The sequence below is a fragment of the Sinocyclocheilus rhinocerous genome, unplaced genomic scaffold (genome assembly GCF_001515625.1).
Source record: "Sinocyclocheilus rhinocerous isolate Xijiao unplaced genomic scaffold, SAMN03320098_v1.1 scaffold30, whole genome shotgun sequence".
Taxonomy (NCBI): Eukaryota; Metazoa; Chordata; class Actinopteri; order Cypriniformes; family Cyprinidae; genus Sinocyclocheilus; species Sinocyclocheilus rhinocerous.
In genome coordinates, this window is record NW_015657838.1 from 749,704 (window position 1) to 770,726 (window position 21,023).

A 21,023-nucleotide genomic window follows, 5' to 3' on the forward strand; every position below is an offset into this window, starting at 1 on the left:
GATGTGGTTTGAGTCTGGATTTGAATGTGGCTACTGTTGGAGCACATCTGATCTCTTCTGGAAGCTGGTCCCAACTGCAGGTGGCATAATAGCTAAAAGCGGACTCCCCTTGTTTTGAGTGAACCCTTGGTATTTCTAACTGACTTGATCCTGATGATCTGAGTGGTCTGTTAGGTTTATATTCAGTGAGCATTTCTGCAATGTATTGAGGTCCTAGGCCATTTAGTGGTTAATAAACAAGTAATAATACTTAATGCAACTGGAAACCAGTGTAAGGACCTGAGGATTCGTGTGATAGGCTGAGATTTTCTGGTTCTAGTCAGAATCCTGGCAGCAGCATTCAAGCTATTTAAGTTATTAACATTTAAGTTAATATATATTTAAATGTACAAAATTGCAACTTCATCATTACAAATGTGTAATTACAAATATACCTAAAATGTATAAAATACATGGCATACACATTTCAATAAAAATGGCATTAAAGTATATTTTTGATTACCATAAATGATTGTCAGTATATTTGGCTGTACACTTTAACTATATTTTAAAGACAATAAAAGTAATTAGGAAATCCTTCTTAAATGGGTCAAAGAAGCACTCTAAAGTTCAAATAATTGCATTTAATATAAGCTAACACATTTTCATTTAACTGCAAGTAACATGCAATTAAATGTCCATTCAGTTTGCATTTAATTATATTCTTTTAAACATATCAGTTCCATAACAAGTACTCTTTTTTAAAGTATGCTCAAGTGTACGTTTTCACAAGGGAGACCAGCACGAAGAGAAAAAAAAAATCTAAATTATGGCTGTGACCCTTACGTACAATGATGGAATATGATGGCCATACCACGCTACTGACTGATATGATTGAACACCATGTTCATATTGCATGGTATTTTCATCTCACCTCATTATATTCAAAGGATACATCAACATGGTCAAAAAACCCTTGTATATCATGATACTTTTTGTTTTCATCCTCACCTCTATAATTTCAGTCTGTGCATGTTTGGTCCAAAACGCCTGTGGAGGGGTGGTGCAGCTCACTGCTACAAAGCTACTGGGCTTACGGTCTAGTGATGGAGTGACCAGCTCACTGCATGCTGGGAAAAGAAGGACAACAATTCAGTATATTAATCATGAAAGGAGAAAAGTGATTTAGCTGTAATCACACTCATAGTAGCATTACAATCCAGTCTTTGTAAGCAACCATCTGAAATGTTTCTTACGATGAAAAGTGAAATATGCCATAGAAACAAATGTCAAATAACCCTAGGTGGCTAACTGCCATCAACATGACGTTTCATCATGGAAAAAAGTAATGAAACTGTCAGTGAGTCCAGCTAAAGTCAGACAAAACCCAGTGCACCTAACACAATGGAAATATTTGATTTAACAGCCCAGAGATAGGCTGTATAAATGTTTATTACATGTGAGCTAAGAGGGTATGGCTGAGAAAGTGTTTCCTTTACAAATACAGTAGGCCGCATATTGTTAGTGGCGATAACCAAAAAAGGAGGAAGAATATGAGGTGAAAACTCTTCAGTGGTTACAGATGTACATGCATCTCCTGAATGAGTGGATAGCAGCATTGGTGGCGTTGTATTACAGACAGGAAATTCACTTCGGTATCGCTGCACCTTGATCACTTTATGATTGACTGAACTGCTGATACTCACCCAGACTGAACTCAAGCACTGGCTCATCAGGATCCTGACTGTTTCCTAAACACATGTGAAACACCACACAGAATTGCCATGAATACTGAGTCTTTTTATTAGTTTGTTAGCAAAGTATATAATCTTTACATTATTTTACTATTAAATGTTAAGATTATCTTAATGCAAGATATGTAGTCTTAAAGAAATATTCTGGGTAAAATCATGGTTGGGCAACATTCTCAGTTTAAGAATTGTCTTCGCATCCCCCAGTATGTGGAATCTAAATGACAGGAAAAGGAATTTACTTAACTGTAATTCTAAGAAAATCAACAGTCACACAGCAGAGTAATTTTATTAGTCTAACACAAATTTTGTGCTAAAACACTATTAAAACACACGATTTAGATGAATTATGCCTCGTATTCACTATATTTTATATGAATTTAAACTCAAAGTTCCATATTGATTATCACAGCCAATAAACAGATCTACATCATCAAAAATATCCCTCACACTGTTTTCAGATAAATGTAAAAATAAATATTGACATTAGAAAAATGTAAATCTACTGATAATTTTGGTATTATAATATATTTTTGTGTGTATGATAACGTTTATAGGTAACTCATAAAGAAAAATGCAATTTATTATTAAATATACAAGCAGTTCAGCAGATTAAAATTACTTACATTTCTTCGAACTTGAATCACAAATTTAAATAGAATTCAAAATAAATTCTCAATTAAAATGTGAACAGTTAATAATCTTGAGTTAAATGCAACTTAAAGGCTCAGTTCATCCAAAAATGAAAATTCTGTCATCATTTACACACCCTCATGTCATTCCAAACCTGTATGACTGCTTGGTTATTCAAAATATCTTCTTTTGTGTTGCTCAGAAGAAAAAAGTACATACACGTTTGGAACAATACGAGGGTGAATAAATTATGACGTAATTAAATCCTTTCAGAATTCAACTGACAATGCCTTTTAAAATCTATTTAAATTTGTGAATACATTTTTGGATGAACTATACCTTTAAGGTCTATTCAGAGCACCTGTGGCATTCTAATTATTACCACAGAAAAAACATATCTATGGTGGCCGAGAGAGCTCAACGCGCTGCAAATGAAAACAACATGCAAATAGAAAAAACACCTGCAAATTAAGAAAACATCTTCATACATTTGACAACACACACGCTGCAAATGCTCACAACACAACCAAATAAAGAAACGCGCTGCAAAAACAGAAACGCGCTGCAAATAATAATAATAATAATTAGTTACATTTACAACACAAACAAATAAAGAAACGCGCTGCAAATACTCACAACACAACCGAATAAAGAAACGCGCTGCAAAAACAGAAACGCGCTGCAAATGCTCACAACACAAACAAATAAAGAAACGCGCTGCAAATAGGCACAGACCACATCGGAAATGTTTAGGGGAACCGTAAAGTGACGAACATGGATGGGACATATTTATCAATGTTTGCTCTGAAAGGTCAGATTTTTGTTTATTTTAACATCCTGATCATACGATTCCTTTGCTTTTTTTTTTTTTTTTTTTTATTTTTAGCCTAAATAATATTGAATGGAATAATATTGGCAATTTATCGATTACTGACAAAAAATGAAGATAGTTATCAGAGCCAGACTTGTACTACCAGTCTATTCTTACAGATATGTAAGATATGACCCCTGTAAGTTTTTCTGTCACTGGCTAAATAATAGACACCACTAAAAAATGACAAAGTGCAGATAGGTTGGTTGTATTTTCTCTGTTTTTGTGTTTATAGTAAAAGACAAAAGTAAAAAAATGGTTACTATAGTTAAACCATGGTAACCACAAATTAACCATGGATTTACTACACTAACCATTGTTTAACCATGGTATTTGTACAACTGTGGTTATACAAATGGTAATCAATAAAAAAACAAAAAAAACATGGTTAAGTTTTGTTGGGGTCCTCCCATTGTTGTCTGTACTTGCGTTTCTGTATTCGGTTGTGTTGTGAGTATTTGCAGCGCGTTTCTTTATTTGTTTGTGTTGTGAGCATTTGCCGCGTGTTTTTTATTTGTTTGTGTTGTGAGCATTTGCAGCGTGTTTTTGTATTTGATTGTGTTGCGAGTATTTGCAGCACATGTGCTGTCAAACTGATGAAGATGTTTTCTTAATTTGCTGGTGCTTTTTCTATTTGCATGTGTTTTCTGAAGTTGCAGCGCATTGAGCTCTCTTGGCCACCGTACATATCTCACATGTCAGGAATATATATATATACATATATCACAAGAGTATAAACTTCTTGTAGGCCTACAGCCAAAAGTTATTTGTGTAGGCAAAACCCCACACAATCAAGCTAATAATAATAATAATAATACCTGTTAGCGCCAACCCCATCATCTCAGAGGACAAATCAAATGTGTTGGCTCGGTACACAGACCATGGCCTGTGGCGTGGACTGCGCTCTCTTCCTGCCATCTTGGCTCCAGTTACTTCAGTGACCAATGTAAGTAACTCTTACACTCCCACTTTATGTTGCCAGTAAAGATTTTCCAGTAATCCCGGCTCTGTTTCAGTCTAAAAGTTTGGAATCTAAAAGCAAGAGAGAGAAGGGGACAAAAAGGATGAGTCAACATTTGCGTCACCATCTGTCTGGAGACTGAAGAACCAGCGGACCCCGAGGCTGTTTACCTGAGACAACCAAAGAATGAGACAAAGAATGAGTGCTTGATCTCAAACCACTATGTATGTCTCTACATTATTTATGCGGTTTCATATGAGGACATTTATAATTGAACACAATGACAGAACAATCAGAAAGCCAGAAAATTGTCTTATGTTTATGAATTGATAATTCATGGCTTACAGGAAATGTTTCACAAACAGGATGCTAAGAAGGATTCCCAATAACACACAACTTCACCCAAACACTTCATATGCTGTACCTAAAGTGTACATATTATTAACTTCTCCTCCATAGAATATAAAAAAAATAAGACAGCGGTCGTGCAAGACAGACAAATTAAACCATAATCTAAAAGCAATGCAATTAAATGTACATTAAGTGCAAATATCCTGTCTTGCTGGCAAAGTCTGAAAATGAAGCAGATGAAAACATTTAGCAAGTTTTAATCTTGGACCTCTTTATTAGGCTAGTCTTTTCACAGAAACACTGACCAATATATATATTTAATAAGTAGTTTTGTTATAGGGTTTATTTGTTTTAAAAGCTGGAAACCAGTTAATAACCTGGTAATTTAGTTCTGATCATTTTGCATGAACTCAGGGAAGATGAAAAAATTAACTGTAAACTTAATTGCACACTTTTGTCATGCCACTTATTTGCTTAGAGCAAGAGTTTCTCTGCTGTTTGGCACAGACTGTAATAGTTTATTAATGCGTATATAACGGTCAAACATCATTTATTTTATTTTATTTTATTTAAAAAATAAAGTTCACTCTAAAAAATGAAGTGGCTTTGTAAATATCCTGACTGGGCGCAGGTTTTTGAGTCAGAGCCAGAGAGCAACTGTCTTCTCAGTGCCGCCAAATTGGTGCATTTCTTCTGTGAAATTCAGGTTTGTGTATTTTTATTTCATCTATAAAATAATGTAGTAATGTTACTATGCTTTAAATAATTTGATTTAATGCAAAGCAACACACAGACGCTATGAGGCGATGTCATCAACCTGATGGCTTGCATAAAATAAATGCATACAATTTTATTACTAAAGATAGTGAAAATAATTAATTTGGATGATAAATCTATCCCCAGAACTGTGCACTGTTTGTCACAGCATCTTTCGGTTATGAGTGAAACGCATGGCGGCATTCTGAAGTAGGGGGGGGCCCGACTTCATGTCCTGCAAAGTACGCTTTTGTAAACGTTTAAACTAACATTGTAATATATCTTCTATATCTATTTTATATCTATAGATTTTATTTTAGGCAAGTCATGTTGATTTGAGAAGGCTAAACTGATCAAACTTGATCAACTCACTGTCTGCCGCTATCCGCTTGGTCGCCACTTTAAAAAACAAAAACTTGAATTTAACAAACAAAAAATGTTCCAAACATTTTTCTAAATTCACTTAATAAAGAAACGAAAAGAAATGTAACCACTTTGCAATTGAAAACAAAACTGAACTATTTTAATGGCTGCAACAGCAGCTGTGTAATTAGGAAGCGAGAGAGAGAAAAAAGACACGTGCTCCAGTCGGACTCGGGCCGAGAATTCTGATAAGCTGTCGGACAAGGACCGGGCTATAGGGCCTGAGCGTCTCGGGCCAGGTCTGCATTCTTAATGGCCACATCTGTACAAAGGTGTACCTTTTGAAAATGTACTGCCCCAGTGACAGCTATTGTACCTTTTTTTCTGAGAGTGTAAAATAAACTGCTGTTGGTCACTTTGCCATACATAAAGAATTGGAGACTGGGTGAAGGATTATATTTATCACAAAGCGCTTTATCAAAGCAGAGAAAATAAGACTGAAAATAGGGTTGCAAGACTCTCAGCATGTCTAACCCTCAGGGATTATTCAGGAAGAATGAACCAGGCCCAGTGATAGCGTCATTTATTTGCTCTCTCTGTGTTGTTTTAGTATCCAGTTCACTAAAGGAATTATGCCAATAACGTAAGTGCAAACGTAGTACTACAAAATTAGCTGAACGCAGTTTCCGTCAAGCAACTTCCTAGAGTGTTTGGCTTCAAAGGATGCAGAAAACTATTACAGTACACTGAGACTGTACAACACGATTGAATCCTGTCACAATGAGGGTGAGAATGAGGGTGAATGAGGATGCAAATACTCTACATCCGTGGCGGATGGAGGGTTTTTGGCTGTGGTATAGGCAAAGCAGCCGGTAGTGGGCTGCAGTCTGGGTCTGAAGGGGTGGACGACTGCTTCTGACTCAGGCTCCAGCAAACACGACCAACAACCCACCAGCCATCCATCTGCCTGATATAGTCCACCACACAGCCTAGAACATATCACAATGAACAACACATTTATCATAATGTGTTCACAGCAATTAAGAATAAAAATTGGCCATAATCAGAATACTCATCTCCTGCCTGCAGTTAAAGATTTCCATAAACTGTAGCAGAAGGATTGATGATTACCACACTCATATTAGCCTTGACATTTCACGCATATTAACCAGCAGTCTCTGCGCTGCTTCATTCTCTAAAATGATTTCTTACAGACCTCATTCAGACTTACATTCAATTAGGGATGGAACGATTACCGGTTTCACGATAAATCACGATAAAATGCCCTGACGGTTAGTATTATCGTTTAAAATTGAATTATCATTCAATTATGATTTAAAAGAAACTGCCTTCATGCCAAATGCACCAATTTGATACAGATTCCATCAGGAGAATATGGAAATATTCAGAAAACAGATGAAAGTGACTGTGGTGAGATGTTTGTTGATGCTAATTAAATGTTGTCTCTCACCTCAAGGATCTTGCTGTAGTCACTCATCTGAATCACTCACAGCACAACACAACACAAACACATTTAACCGATACAAGCTGCCTCTTCCACTCATAATGTGAGAAGACAGACAGTTTTATGGAATCAGGAATGGAACTGGGGGATGATATTCTAAAAAAAATAAAAGACGTTAAAGGTTATTTATATTTAAATTATATAAATTATACTTTTATTCAACAAGGATGCATTACATTGATAAAACAGAAAGACATTTATAATGTTACAGATGATTTCTATTTAAAAACAAAAATGCTGCTAACTTTCTATTTTTCTAGGAATCCTGAAAAAAATGTCTCACAGTTTCACAAAAATATCAAACAGCACAACTTTTTTTGCAACAACAGCAACAACAATTTCTGTAAAAAATTTGCTTTTCCACCATAGGAATAAATTATATTTTAAAATATAGTCAAATACAAAACAGTTATTCTAAAATAAAATATTTCACAATATTATTGTTTTACTAATTTTTTTTATCAATTAGGGAAGGATTCAGTTAATTTAAGGATTCAGAGCCAACTCTGAGCCAACATTTTACTCAGTTTTACATATCCTAGTACATTACAAATCACAAATTTAGTTCTTGGTTTTGAATTTATTTCTCAGCATTGCAACACAACTTATAATTTTAAGACATCGTTGATGCAAACATTGACACTACATACTGGACACTACAAACTATTAATTAAAATGTCTATAATATTAAAGTCTCAATAACCAAAAAAAATTATTTTGGTCAAGAGTGTCTTACTAAAATCTAGCTGTTTTTGCATCTCGAGGTCTTTTACTTAGTGATTAAGAACGGCACAGGACGCCAAATTCTGTCCTATTCTAATTAAGGCAAAAATGCCAAAAATAAATCTTTTTTAAAAAAAGAAAAGAAAAAAAGAATGGCACAGGGCTGACAGAACAAATGGCCGCTTCTGACTTACTGGTTGCCTGTCACATGAATTTCACGAAAATAAAAAAGGACCACTGTACGAACATAACCTATTGTTATGGGCTAAATTATGATTGGAGAACTATATGCTGTGAATGCGTATGTTGAATATTTTCTATATGCCCATGGATTGACAAAAATAATTAAATCCAACAAACACAGCCCCATTATGTTTTAGTAACGAGTAAAACCACAGATGATATGTGACTTTACGTTTGCTGAAAAAAGAATTGGCGGCAGATCTGAGAACAGAAAGTGTTTGGATGCCTCAGTGAACACTGCTGGTTCAATTATCAGAAAGAGGAAGTTACAACCAACACTGCTTCAAAAAAGTCATGCCTCAAAGCTCTTTGTGTAAAAACGGAGATGACTTATAAGAGAAGTCACAAACAGGACCACTTTAAAAGGAACTGGATTATCTGAAAATGGTGCACAGGTTAGCCATATCTTCAGCTTTGTGCAACACTGGACAGGACCAGTGATGTGTTGCAGCAGCCTGAAGCTGCACATTATCCCAGAATGTTCACTAGCACAGACCAATCAGCTATGAGCCTTTCTTGCTGTTGTAGATTTCAGGAATAAGAAAATGAGTGAATAATTATGCATCCTATTCAACAGAATCCATTGTTATAAGATGAATTGACTTATGTGATTATTATTATAATGTTAGTATTGTAACAAGCGCATATAAATATGGCTAGAAAGAGATGATTCAGGGTACGTTTACACAACAACGATGTACTAAAAACGGAAAGGTTTTACTTTTAATTTTTGAAAAGTCTCATGTACAGATGACAATGTTGTCAAAACGGTCCTTGTTCACCATTTTTGTAGTGTACACAAAAATGGCATCAGAGATGGTATCATTTTCAAAAACTTGCACTTTGAAACCCATTTTCAAAAGTTTGCACTTTCAGGCCTCCAAAACAGTGTAAATGCAGAGCCGATCCTCCCTATATGCAAAATACGCAAGCTGCGTAGGGCCCCCGAAACACCAGGGGGGCCCCTTGCACTCAAAGATGATTTAATTTTAGTTTGGTTTTTGAATTTGGCCAGCGGTTATGAAAACATGAATGACAATTTCTTTTAATGCGGTGCGCTGTCGCCATTTCTACGTAAAAATCAGTCAAATTGTGTAACGTGAATGTCGTACAGTCTTGCTCGAGACTAAAAAAACGAGTTGAAAGCGTACCGAGCCGCAGAAGAGACACTGTTTCTCAAGCACTTTCCGCGAGCGTGATTCGAGACAAAGTGAAAAATGCGTTTCATTCATTCGTTCATAACCACTCATACCCAGTGTTGTCAATTTAGCTACTTTGTAGCTTCCCCGCCCCTTTTGAGAATTTTTCAGGGAAAGTTCAGGGACAAATATAGCAACTTCTTGGACAAACCTTATCTAAGTTCTCATCTTGCCCACTGATCTACGTTCATCTTAAATCTGTAAATGAACAGCTAAAATACATAAAGAGTTTTCGGTGTTTAGTTGAAACCGGTGTTGTGTAAAGGCTAGGACAGCAGCTGACTTTAATGAACTGTAACTCTCATAAAGTATTTCAATGTACACTACTGTTAAAAAGGTACGAGTCAGATTTTTTTTTTTTTTTTTTTTAAACAAAAAAAAAAATATTTTAAAAGCAACTTAACTGAAATCATATAAATCAAGCAAAAAGTGCATGCACTCTAGAGCAAGCGATTGATTCAAATAATAAAAGCAAATGCATGTTGACCAGACAATGCGTAAATGTAAGGCCTAACGGTGTGCAATGCTGTGCAACTCGCAGCTGACTTTAATGAACTGTAACTCTCATAAAGTATTTCAATGTACACTACTGTTAAAAAGGTACGAGTCAGATTTTTTATTTTTATTTTTTTTAAACAAAAAAACAACTACTTTAAGAAAAGATTAAGATTATTAAATTGATAAAGAGTGACAATAAATACATGTATAATGTTACAAAATGTTACTATCATAATAAATGTTGTTCTTTTCTTTTCTGTTCTAACTTTCTATTCATCAAATAATCCTGAAAAAAAAGATGTATCACAGTCTCCACAAAATTATTAAGCAGCACAACTGTTTTCAACATCGATAACAATAATAAATGTTTCTTGAGCAGCAAATCAGCATATTAGAATGATTTCTGAGGCATCATGTGACACTGAAGACTGAAGTAATGTCTGAAAATATAGCTTTTTAATCACAGGAATAAATTACATTTCAATTTGAAATATATTAAAATAGAAAATAAAGTTATTTTAAAAAAAATGTAGTAATATTTTGCAGAATATTTACTGTATTTTTATTAAATAAATGCTGCATGAAAGGAAAAAAAATCCTACTGACCCCAAACTTTTGAATGGTATTACAAAAAAAAAGTAAAAATTATTTTACACAGTCTGTGAAAATAAACTAGCTGGAGTAGTTGTGCAGTGTGTCAGAAATAGAGACGGGTGTCCGTTAGGTGAAAGCTCAATGTCACACACTTCCACATCTTGACAGCTCCATTGATAATAAAGGGAGAGCAATTTATTTCTGGCTCATCGTGGCACACTGGGACAAAGGACAACTCCTGTTTCAGTATTCAACTACTGTATTATGATGACATTATCATTGTTTAAAGAGCATATTCTACAATTAATTCAGCTCAAAACATTTACACACATAAAGACCTGTTTGAAAAGTTATTTTTGTGAACAATTAGTGGACACAACACAACAATCCGTCCGCATACAGACCTTGACATGCACGCTGTTGCAGTGTCACTCTAAACTGTCACTTCTCAGTCTCCCACAACCACATCCTGGCCTTTTGCTTAATCAGGAAGTGTGAGTGACTTTCTCTTTATAGCTGAGCTTTCTGGGACTGGCAGTGAGCAGAGACTTTCTATTGAACTGTTACCTCAGCAGAGCTGTGTATACATGCTACAGACCTGCATATTCAGGTCTACTAATCAATAGCACTGTTGAGGTGCTGTATCTTGGGTCATAATGCAGATGTTTCATTCATCCAATGCAATGCATATGTGTCTTAACATCCATCAAGGGTGCAAAAAGGGGGCTCATGAGCACATTTTTAAACCCAAATTGTCAAATGGGACACCCTACAATCTCATGGACTTCATGGATGTAAAATGCAAGTCTGCAAGTACACATCAATGGCACTATTATGGAGAGGGCCTGTCTCTCGTGTTTTTTATATTCAAAGCACATGACAGGAAACTGGAAGTGGAACAAAAGAGTACCAAACAGTTTTGGATGTATTGTATCCTTTGAAACAATTTGGCAGGGAAATCAAGTAGAAGAGATCTAAAGTAATTATGGCATGGACAACACTTTCAGCATCTCGGAAACTAAAAGAGGAACAGAGGCGGGCAATATTACGGAGGAGGCGGTACAATCAATGAGGGAATTTTATATAACGCTTTCATGTTACACAGAGTGTATGAGATTAATCTTGAGAACTACTAACTTTTGGTCAGAAATCAGCAGAAATCAAGTGTAGCATTGTAATCTGAAATCATGCCACCAAGATATTTGTCAAAGAAAGCATAAATGACAGTATTAAGCCAAGAACTGAGTCATGTTTCTATTTATGTAGAGATCTTATGTGCATGACAAACATACAGAGGAAATGAATCCATGCGTGAGAGTGTTTCTGTATGAACAGCTCTTACATGTTACATGTGGGCCTGTGTATAAATGAACTAATCCATGAATACACTTCCATTCAAAAATTTGTGGTAGGTGTGATTTTTAATTTTTTGGGGGGAAAAAAGAAATTCATACTTTTATTCACCAAAGATGCATAAAATTAATAAAAAGTCACAGTAAAGAGACTTATAATGTTACAAACAATTTCTATTTCAAATAAATGCTGCTATTTTGAACTTTCTATTTATCGGATAATGAATTTATCACAGTATTCGACAAATATTAAGCAGCACAACAATTTTTAACATCGATTATAATAAGAAATGTTTCTTGAGCAGCAAATCAGCATATTATAATGATTTCTGAAAGATCTTGTGACACTGAAGACTGGAGTAATGTCTGAAAATTCAGCTTTGCAATCACAGGAATAAATTACATTTTAAAATACATTAAAAATGGAAAATAATTATTTTAAATTGTAATAAGATGACTATTTTACTGTATTTTTGTCATAATGAAGCCTGGAGCATAATATAATTCATTTATGTAGATTTAGAGTTGTTCCCTTGTATCCATTTTTGTTTTGCAGAGAAAAAGGGTGGATGCATTTCTTAATGAAATGGTGCATCTTTCAACTTTCATACACATAAAGCTATCAGGACAAAGTCTTAATATGATAAAAAGGCCATCTTTAATACAAATATAAGACAAAAATGAAAATTCTGTCAATTTCTACTCACCTTCTTGTCAATTTAAACCTAGGCCTATATGCTGTATTTTTTTTAAAGGGACATGAAAATAAATATTTTGAAGAATCTTTGCACAGCTCTTTGTCACAAAAAAAAACAAAATCGAAAAAGTCCAGCCCGGGGTCGTCACATGTCCTTCCGGACGCTCCTTCGTCGAAATCGCTGGCCGCGCCGTTCTCAAGTCCACCCGCCTCTGCTCCTGTAAAACCCCAACAAATTCCTTGTGTCTGCGCACACTTAAGTGGTGAATAAAGCTCATTCTGATTCTGATTCTAATAAGAAAGCACCCTACAACAACTTATGAAAGTGAACGGTAGTGTTTTACTCGAGCATTACATAAAAATGTCATTTTAACATTAGTGTAATCATTTTAACATGAGTTTAGGAATTGAATAATAAAAAGGAAAAATAAAACACTGCTTAGTATTTACTCTTTGAATTCAATATGCACTGATTCTTATTTAAGCTACAAAAGTTATTTAGGTAAGAGCAGTGAGTGATTTTCTCTTTGTCTTTTGTTCATGGCCCCAAATATTGCAAGCTGTAGCGATATGCATATTGCGATATGTACATCTGCGATATTTCGATAATTTCGATATATTGCACAGCCCTAATTTGTGTCATGTTTGACATCATTGTCAAATGTCACTGGTTCTCATGCCTGCTATAAACAAGAGTGGCACGGCAGTCCAAATATGTGGAATGGAGAATGACGTGAATTAATATTGACAGTATTCATTTTTGGCTGAACTATACCTTTACATCTCCAATAAGTTCACTGAAGCAAAGTCTAAAAATAAAAAAGAACCATAATTCTAAAAAAAAAAAAAAAATCAAAGAAGAGTTTTTGCCATTTAATCTCTGTTTTGATTGGATTCCTATCAACTGTAATTAAAGCAATCACAATCATAATGAACAGCCATTTCCTTTCAGTGATGAGTCACTGCCTGGGTGAGAACAGGATTATCCATGCTCTCATGCGGCATAGTCATCATTTCAGAAGTGAGGGGGACAGAAATGTCAAATGTAATAATACCTTTTTTCTGGTCTAATTAACAGGTTTTATTTATTTTTCTTACTTTTAATTAGTTAAGAAATGTAATGCCTGGATAAATCAGACTCACGATTATGTGTTATATTTAACAAATAATCCAACAGACCCCCAACCCCCTCACCCAACAACCAGACTGGGTGCTGAATTACATTTAGCAGTTTCTGGGCCACATCTGGCCCGAGGACCAAGCCGAGTCTCAGCCAGATCTGCCTTTAAAGTTTACTGTAATAAAATAATACAGTATACAGGCCAGATCTGGGCCACATCAATAAATAAGAGTTATTTTACACGCTGTTGGCCGGATCCGGGCCAGAGGAAATTGTTTGTGTCTGTTTTCAGTGTGTGGGCCAGTTTTGGGCCGGGGACACAGCCAGAATTGGGCCAGAACTAAAGCAAAGATGTGGCCCAGAGGTGGGCCAGACAAATTTTGCTATCTGCATGGGGAAGTAAATAATCAGGAAATTTTTATTCTGGAAGTGAACTAATCCTTTAATGTTCACATCTCCTCATTTTGGATACGAATAAAATGCCAGGTCATGCATAGACTATCTTTTTTCTTCGAATTTAAATCTAGATTTATTCACACTGGCCCCTGAAAACCATTACATTATCACACTTGCCTGAAAAAGAGCCGGGGACGAATTTACATTTTATTAAAAGTGGGGGCCCGCATCCCCCATGTATTCTATGCCCACGCATGCTCTCCTTTCATCTCTAGACCTTACATCATTTCGTCTGGCAGAGCGAAATTCTATTTCTCGTATTCTAAACATTTCAGAATAGATTCTGAGCTTGGTTTCTTTCCCACATATGGCACGTGTGTGCGCTACAGACAATCATCGCGGCGGGCTTCATCGCCAGTGAGTTCCTCTTGCAGTGAGAGGTTGTTGAATAGAGATGGTGGAATAAACTATTAATGTTCGATCGGTTTATATCGTGACAAATGTTCTGCAAGAATAGAAACAAAGCTACAGGCTTTTCATTATAGTTTTCATTTTTCGCATGACATTGAAAAATAATATAATTTCGTTTTACTTCACTTCTTTTTTCTTAATTACTAGTTTTCAGATCCTCCAGTTCTCCTAACAAGGACAAATAAATGTTGTCCTCCAGATCCTCCAGTTCTCCTAACAAGGACAAATAAATGTTGTCCTCCAGATCCTCCAGTTCTCCTAACAAGGACAAATAAATGTTGTCCTCCAGATCCTCCAGTTCTTCTAACAAGGACAAATAAATTAATCTTTGCATTAGTGACCCAGATCTTTCACTGGAAGGCTTTGATGGACTGTTCTTGGTGCATCATGTGAGTGTTTGGCATCTTCCACCAGTCAATAGTGCCATTAATTCAGGTACTGATTGTAATATTAAAGAACAGTGAACTTTTCATACATGTAACAACAAGAGCTGGTCGCATTTCAAAAGGCAATCCTACAAAGAACAACTACTACAAAAAGTACTGAGGAAGGAGCCTTGAGACAATTAGGCCCTTGTTTTTACAGTGAAAACATACTGAATGACATAAAAGGTGCCAACACTTGCATCTTTTTATAGGCTGATTACGACATAGGGTTGATGTCGATTCTTGTCGAATCAAAATGTTGTCATCAGAGCTATCAAAGATTCATCCAGTTATGTGACATACGTAAAACTTGGCGCCATCCCAGATCGCATACTTCAGTACTATATTTTAGCCAAAAAACAGTATGTGAACATAGTAGTATGTCACAGTACTCATGAAACAGTAAGCAATAAATACCCAGATGACCTACTATTATCAGTGAGATTCTTAAGTGCACATTCAGTGGATAATTTACTATCCCATGAGGCCAAGGGAGAGGATTTGTGAATGGTAGTGAAATAACACAACTAACAGCGGTAGGCAGGCACGTGCACACAGACATCAAAGGGGGCTAGAGCACCTGCCCCCTTTTCTTCCTCAAGAGAAAGTGCCTTTTTTTTATATAAATGAATATATGTATGTGTACATGTGTATGTTTCTGTTTGCGCACAGCTTTCCCTGTCAAACAAATAAAAATTCAAAATATCTGGTCAGGTTTATTAACTCTGTCAAGTTCCAATGCCTTTCCCCGCGTCTCTGCAGCACAGCAGTGTAGCACACATTGATCGGCACATCACAGATAGACAGACAGAGAGCCGCTGAAGTGAAGCCCTCCCTCCCTTTCCAGTTGTGTTTGTCTTGCTGTGGAGGTGAGTGGTGATGAACAAAAGACTAAGCTACCTGTGCCTCGAATTTACAGCTAATTATCCAAAAGACAAAAGGCAAATATATTTAATTTGTCTTACTAACATCCATGACTCATGAGAGAGCTACCATGTAAGTTAGCTAAAGTTAGCTAAGGCAATAGGAAGTCTAGTATGTTACACCGGTGAACGTTCTTTCACTGCATGATTCAGTTTAATAAAATGCATTTAGAATGATCAGAAAAATCAAGATATGGGGGCAGAAATGTATATATTTATTTCATTTCATATAGTTTCATATAATTAATAGTTATACAGCAGTTCAATAAACAAGAATTTGGTATTAAGACACTTACATTGTTGACACAATATTTACTGTTTTTGCTCTATTTCGCCAACAAATATGATTCCAATTTGCATCTCTGAGCAACATGATGGTGTTTCCTTCCTGAATGAATCAACCGTTTAAATGATTCAGTTCAATCGCAATGACTCACTTATTAACAGTGACTTGCTGCCACCTACTTGCAGTTTTAATTTCACATTTAAAGTATCTTTACATTTTTTTTTAAATAATTTCAAATATCAGTATTCAATGTTTTATGTTTAAAATATCAAAACAGTATTAATGCAGTTGTAACTGCAGGATAAAACATTAATGTCCTGCATTAAACAGTGTGTAAATGCATCTAAATGCCCCTTATAATGCAGCTTCTGGGTTTTCTCTGCATTGCAAAGATTAATTTTGTCAATACTGATTTAATTTGCTTGGTAACAGCCCAAATGACTTATTATTCTAGTTGACTGATTCAATTTAAGAATCTGACTGAAAAGATGATGCACACTTTTAGAAAAAAATGGCTTAAAAAAGGTAAAAATGCCCATAAAAGGTAAAAATCCATTTAAACTTATTGGAAAAGATTTATTTTTACCACTGCTGTGAACTGACCACCACACAGAATATGCAGAATATCAAACACTTTAGGAGTCAGCTGTCCACGGTAGTCCTTAAGATACCAGCACAATAACACACTCAGCAAAATATCGTCTAATTATCGTTATCGATAAAATCCCAGAAAATACTGAGATATATTTTTTGTCAATATCGCACACCCCTAATATATTTAATGTTTTGTTTAGAAAAAAATTAAAATAAATACGAGAAGTGCCGTTTTTTCCACTTGAGCCCCTGCCCCTGAAAATGTCTGTGCACGTCCCTGGTGGTAGGTCAACATGACAGATGTAGTACATCCGGATTACATTCATACTGCAGACATTTATTCTATATAAAACATACTTTTGTTTTTCTAAGGATCAAGGGCCAGGTGACACTTATCGTAATTACCGTGTTTACGAGATTCCAACTTGTTAAAAGCGTTCACGTTTTTGTAGAACTCGTAATTACAACTTGCGAACTGGGAGTTTTCTGTGAACTACAACTTATGCCACCTGACCACCTCAAATTCAATAGGCTCTATGTTAAGGCATTGATAGTGCAAGGGTGTGAACAGCTCCAAGTAAAATGTCATGTGTTGTGAATGTCTCGAAAACAGTAATTACGACAAGGCATGAATGCATATCAGTAACTAATGTAATACAATTATTGCAAAAGGTGTTTACACATAATTTAAAAATTATTTTCACAGGTATTTTAAAGGTGGCATAAATGCTAGTTTTTAAAAATGTTTCCTAACTATATATCAAATTCGAATACTAAAACAACTGAATTTCATTCACTGATTTTAATAAAGTAGGCTACCACTGTTTACAGGACTCTAGTAAGTTACGGTTCAGTAAGCAAGCAAGATTTATTCAGTACTAACAGTTCAGACTCATAATTGTTCTTGATTCAAGAAGAATTATTGATTAATTGATCAAAAAGAAGTTTTCTTTGATTCACTAAAAAGAACCGGCTCATAAGTTATTCGTTCAGTAGGCTAATGGGATTGTTCGCGTTGTAGCTTCAGTGATGATGTTGTTGAGTGTATTTTTTTTATTACAGCTGTACCGCCTGCATTGACAGAAGAAAGCAAAGCCTTATATATATATATATATATATGGTCTAGGTTTCCATCTGCAGTGTGTTCAAGCCGTCTTGAAAATAATATCAACAGACAACTATTTATGACCCAGCTTATTGTTTTACCTCCAGGAACATTATTGGAGCATCTTGCAAAATAATTCAGCTCCTGCAGCAGCAAAAGCTGACTACATCTCGACAGCTCACAGGGTTAATGCTCATGACGGAATAGAAAGCCCGATGACGACTGAATTGACGATTGCGTCCTCCGTTATGTCTTACAATAGCACAAAAACAATTTGATCTGCTAATCATCACTCACACACACACAATTTCTCACCCCATATTACAGACTGTGCGCATATCAAAAGCAAATTGATTCCTTTTCCTCAATGCTTCCTTCCAAGCGGTTAACTATGTACTGCCACACGACCGGACTGCAAACATCACCAGCTTTTAAAAATGCAGCAGGGATCACTTACGTTTCAGTCACCGATACGCTCCATGATTTGAAGGTATATGCAGATCAGTGTTTTGATACACAGCGGTCTCCGCAATTCTTTCATTTGCGCTGCATTCTGGACTCGCCCTGATGTGATGTCACCGCGCATTACGTCAGAGTTGTTGCTCTAAAAGCTCCGCCTCGTTCACAGACAGCGGGAATCAGAGACCATGCATCGTCCGTGTAAGATTTGAAAAATTGTGTTTTTTAAAAATTGTTTATTCATCTGCCTGTATTAAAAAACGCCTCATGAAAATGTTTCGGTGCGTAATTTACAGACTTAAACGAGCGCGTGACAGGTGCAGTAACGGAAGACCTTGACTCCCATCTAGTGGTTACAGCCAAGCACTTCTACATAATAAACTGCAGGTGGATGAAGTGAAATATACATTCTGTAACGCCGTACTACATATTTTATATACCAATTTAGAGTAGACGTCACAGTTACTTGCAGCTGCGCGCGCATAGTGGTTGCAGAAAAACACTGGGAACAAGTGGAGATAAATGGGTAAAATTCATGGAATAAAAGAAAAAATATATTTTTGTGCCTTTTGATGTCAAGATCGGAATGCAAATAATTTTTATAGAATACTGTCGTCATTTGAAGCTAAACGCAGCGTTTAAATGGACATACTATGGATGAAAACTGTTATGATTACTCTACTTTTAAAGCATAAATTCGATTTAAACAATAGGTCTACATAATCACATATGCTGTTCATAGGGGACGTATTGTATTAGCCCTACAGTTACAGCATGAAATATTATTTAAACCTATTAACATTTTTACATAACATTTATTTATTTTATCTCACAATTCTGACTTTTTTTCTCGCAAATGCAAGTTTATATCTCCTAATTCGGACTTTATAACTCGACTTAACTCAAAAATAGTGAGTTTGTCAAATCTGAGAGGGAAAAGCTAGAAGAGCCGAGGGGAAAAGAGAGAATGACGAGTTGTTTTTCCTTATTAGAATTGTGAGATATAATCTCGGAATTGCGAGAATAAAGTCAGAATTTTGAAATATAAAATCAAATTTACCTTTTTTTTAATTCTTTTATTCCATGGCTCCATAGACTGCTACTTGAAAACCGTCATTTTCGGCCTCCAGATAGGCTCCGCCCACAAAAAAACCGCCATCCCTGTTTCGGATCTGTAAGACTATCGCACTCTCTAACGTCAATTTCGTTGAATAACAGTGCTTATCGCTGGGTGACAAGCTCTTGTAATATGCGGAGAACATTTTTAAAATGACATCTAATCAATATAATTTATAATCTTTTTAAACCTAACTATTTTGTACCCTATCCGTGAAATTCTCTAGCCATAAAGGCTATCTCTCCCGGGTTTTCTGCAACCATGATGCGCGCGCATCCTGAATGTTTACAAACCGGTAATTGGTCTGATGAACAAGACACTCAAAGTGCTTGCTATTTAATTCCATACGAAAGGTGTATTTATCATCCATTTTTACTTTAATACAAACATGTATTTTAGATTTTTATAGAAATATGACAACAATCACATATCTCACACAGAGATCGCACTGTCATCGTGTTTGAGAATATTCATGCATAATTTAAATACATAATAACATGAAATCAGATTTAAAAAATTTAATATTTTAGAAGAGAACCGCAGCATCACAGTTGTCTGAACCAATGAGCATTAAGCTGTGACGTCAGTCAGTCGTCATTTTTTCCTTTCTCTTTGGAGAAGGGTTACTAGGAAGCTACAGGCAGGTGAGTTTTAATTAGGGTTGGAGCTGAACTCTCCAGGACCGGAGTTCGACACCCCTGGTCTATACTCTTCCATTCTGCAACATTCTGTGGCACCTGCCATAATAACATAGCAATATAACATACACGAGTTTAGGTTGAATAAAGATGAAATCTTTAGATTTTTTTTGTAGTTTTTTTTCCCCAGTAGGCCTATGGTTAAAATAAAATAATTGTATTAATATTTTTACTTCCTTTTTAAAACCTCTAAACCCTTAAATTAGCACGGGAGTTTTATTTTAATAACTGTTACTATTTTGGCGGAAACTATGGATAATTGTTTGTAACGGAGTTGCACTAATGCACTCATTTTGAACACAATGCTCGTGAAACTACTTCGTATGAGTTTTACTTCAGAAGTGTTTGTATGGCAGAGAGGAACAGGTTGCCTCCGTTAAGAATCTTTTCTGAGAACTAGAGGAAAGCGAAACTACTATTTCAAAGGCAAGGACAGATCAGGTGTGGTATTGGTCGTCAGCCGGCCGCCATCTGACCACACACCTGCTCATTAAAACAGAGAGTCAAAACTCAAGTCAAAAGTGTGTGCGCTTTACTCAACAAATAGGGACGTAGATGAAGGTAACACTGTTAAAATGTACTTTTAATTCTTTTCATATTTACTGTACACTGTAAAAAACAAACAAAAAAAATCTGTGACATTTACAGTAAAATACCGGCAGCTGTGGTTGCCAGAACTTCACCGTAAAAAATATGGTAGCAACATTTTAGGTTTTACAGACTTAAATTAAATTCACAATAAAATACCGTATTCCATTAACTGATGTAATGTTAATAAATCAACATATTGAAGTACTAATATCTGTTTTGAACCACTGTAATGCAGTGATAACCACCAAAAACTGGTGGTGATGAGAAAGTCACATGATGAACCAAAGCTCATCACAAACAGCTTTTCTACGAGCTGAGGAGGACAATACTTATATATAGAAG

General features: G+C 35.7%; 1 protein-coding gene across 1 annotated transcript in view; it reads right to left on the minus strand.

The window, feature by feature from the left end:
- Nucleotides 1-18,369, minus strand: part of LOC107721597 (type I inositol 3,4-bisphosphate 4-phosphatase-like) — a 32,324-nt gene extending 13,955 nt beyond the window's left edge. Inside the window, exons 1-4 of the mRNA XM_016529694.1 lie at nt 18,274-18,369; nt 4,053-4,266; nt 1,686-1,730; nt 991-1,109 (exon numbers count right to left, since the gene is read on the minus strand). Coding sequence (XP_016385180.1) covers nt 991-1,109; nt 1,686-1,730; nt 4,053-4,152 — 264 coding nt within the window. The 5' untranslated portion in view covers nt 4,153-4,266; nt 18,274-18,369. The remainder of the gene's footprint in view (nt 1-990; nt 1,110-1,685; nt 1,731-4,052; nt 4,267-18,273) is intronic.
- Between the last annotated feature and the right edge of the window lie 2,654 nt (nt 18,370-21,023).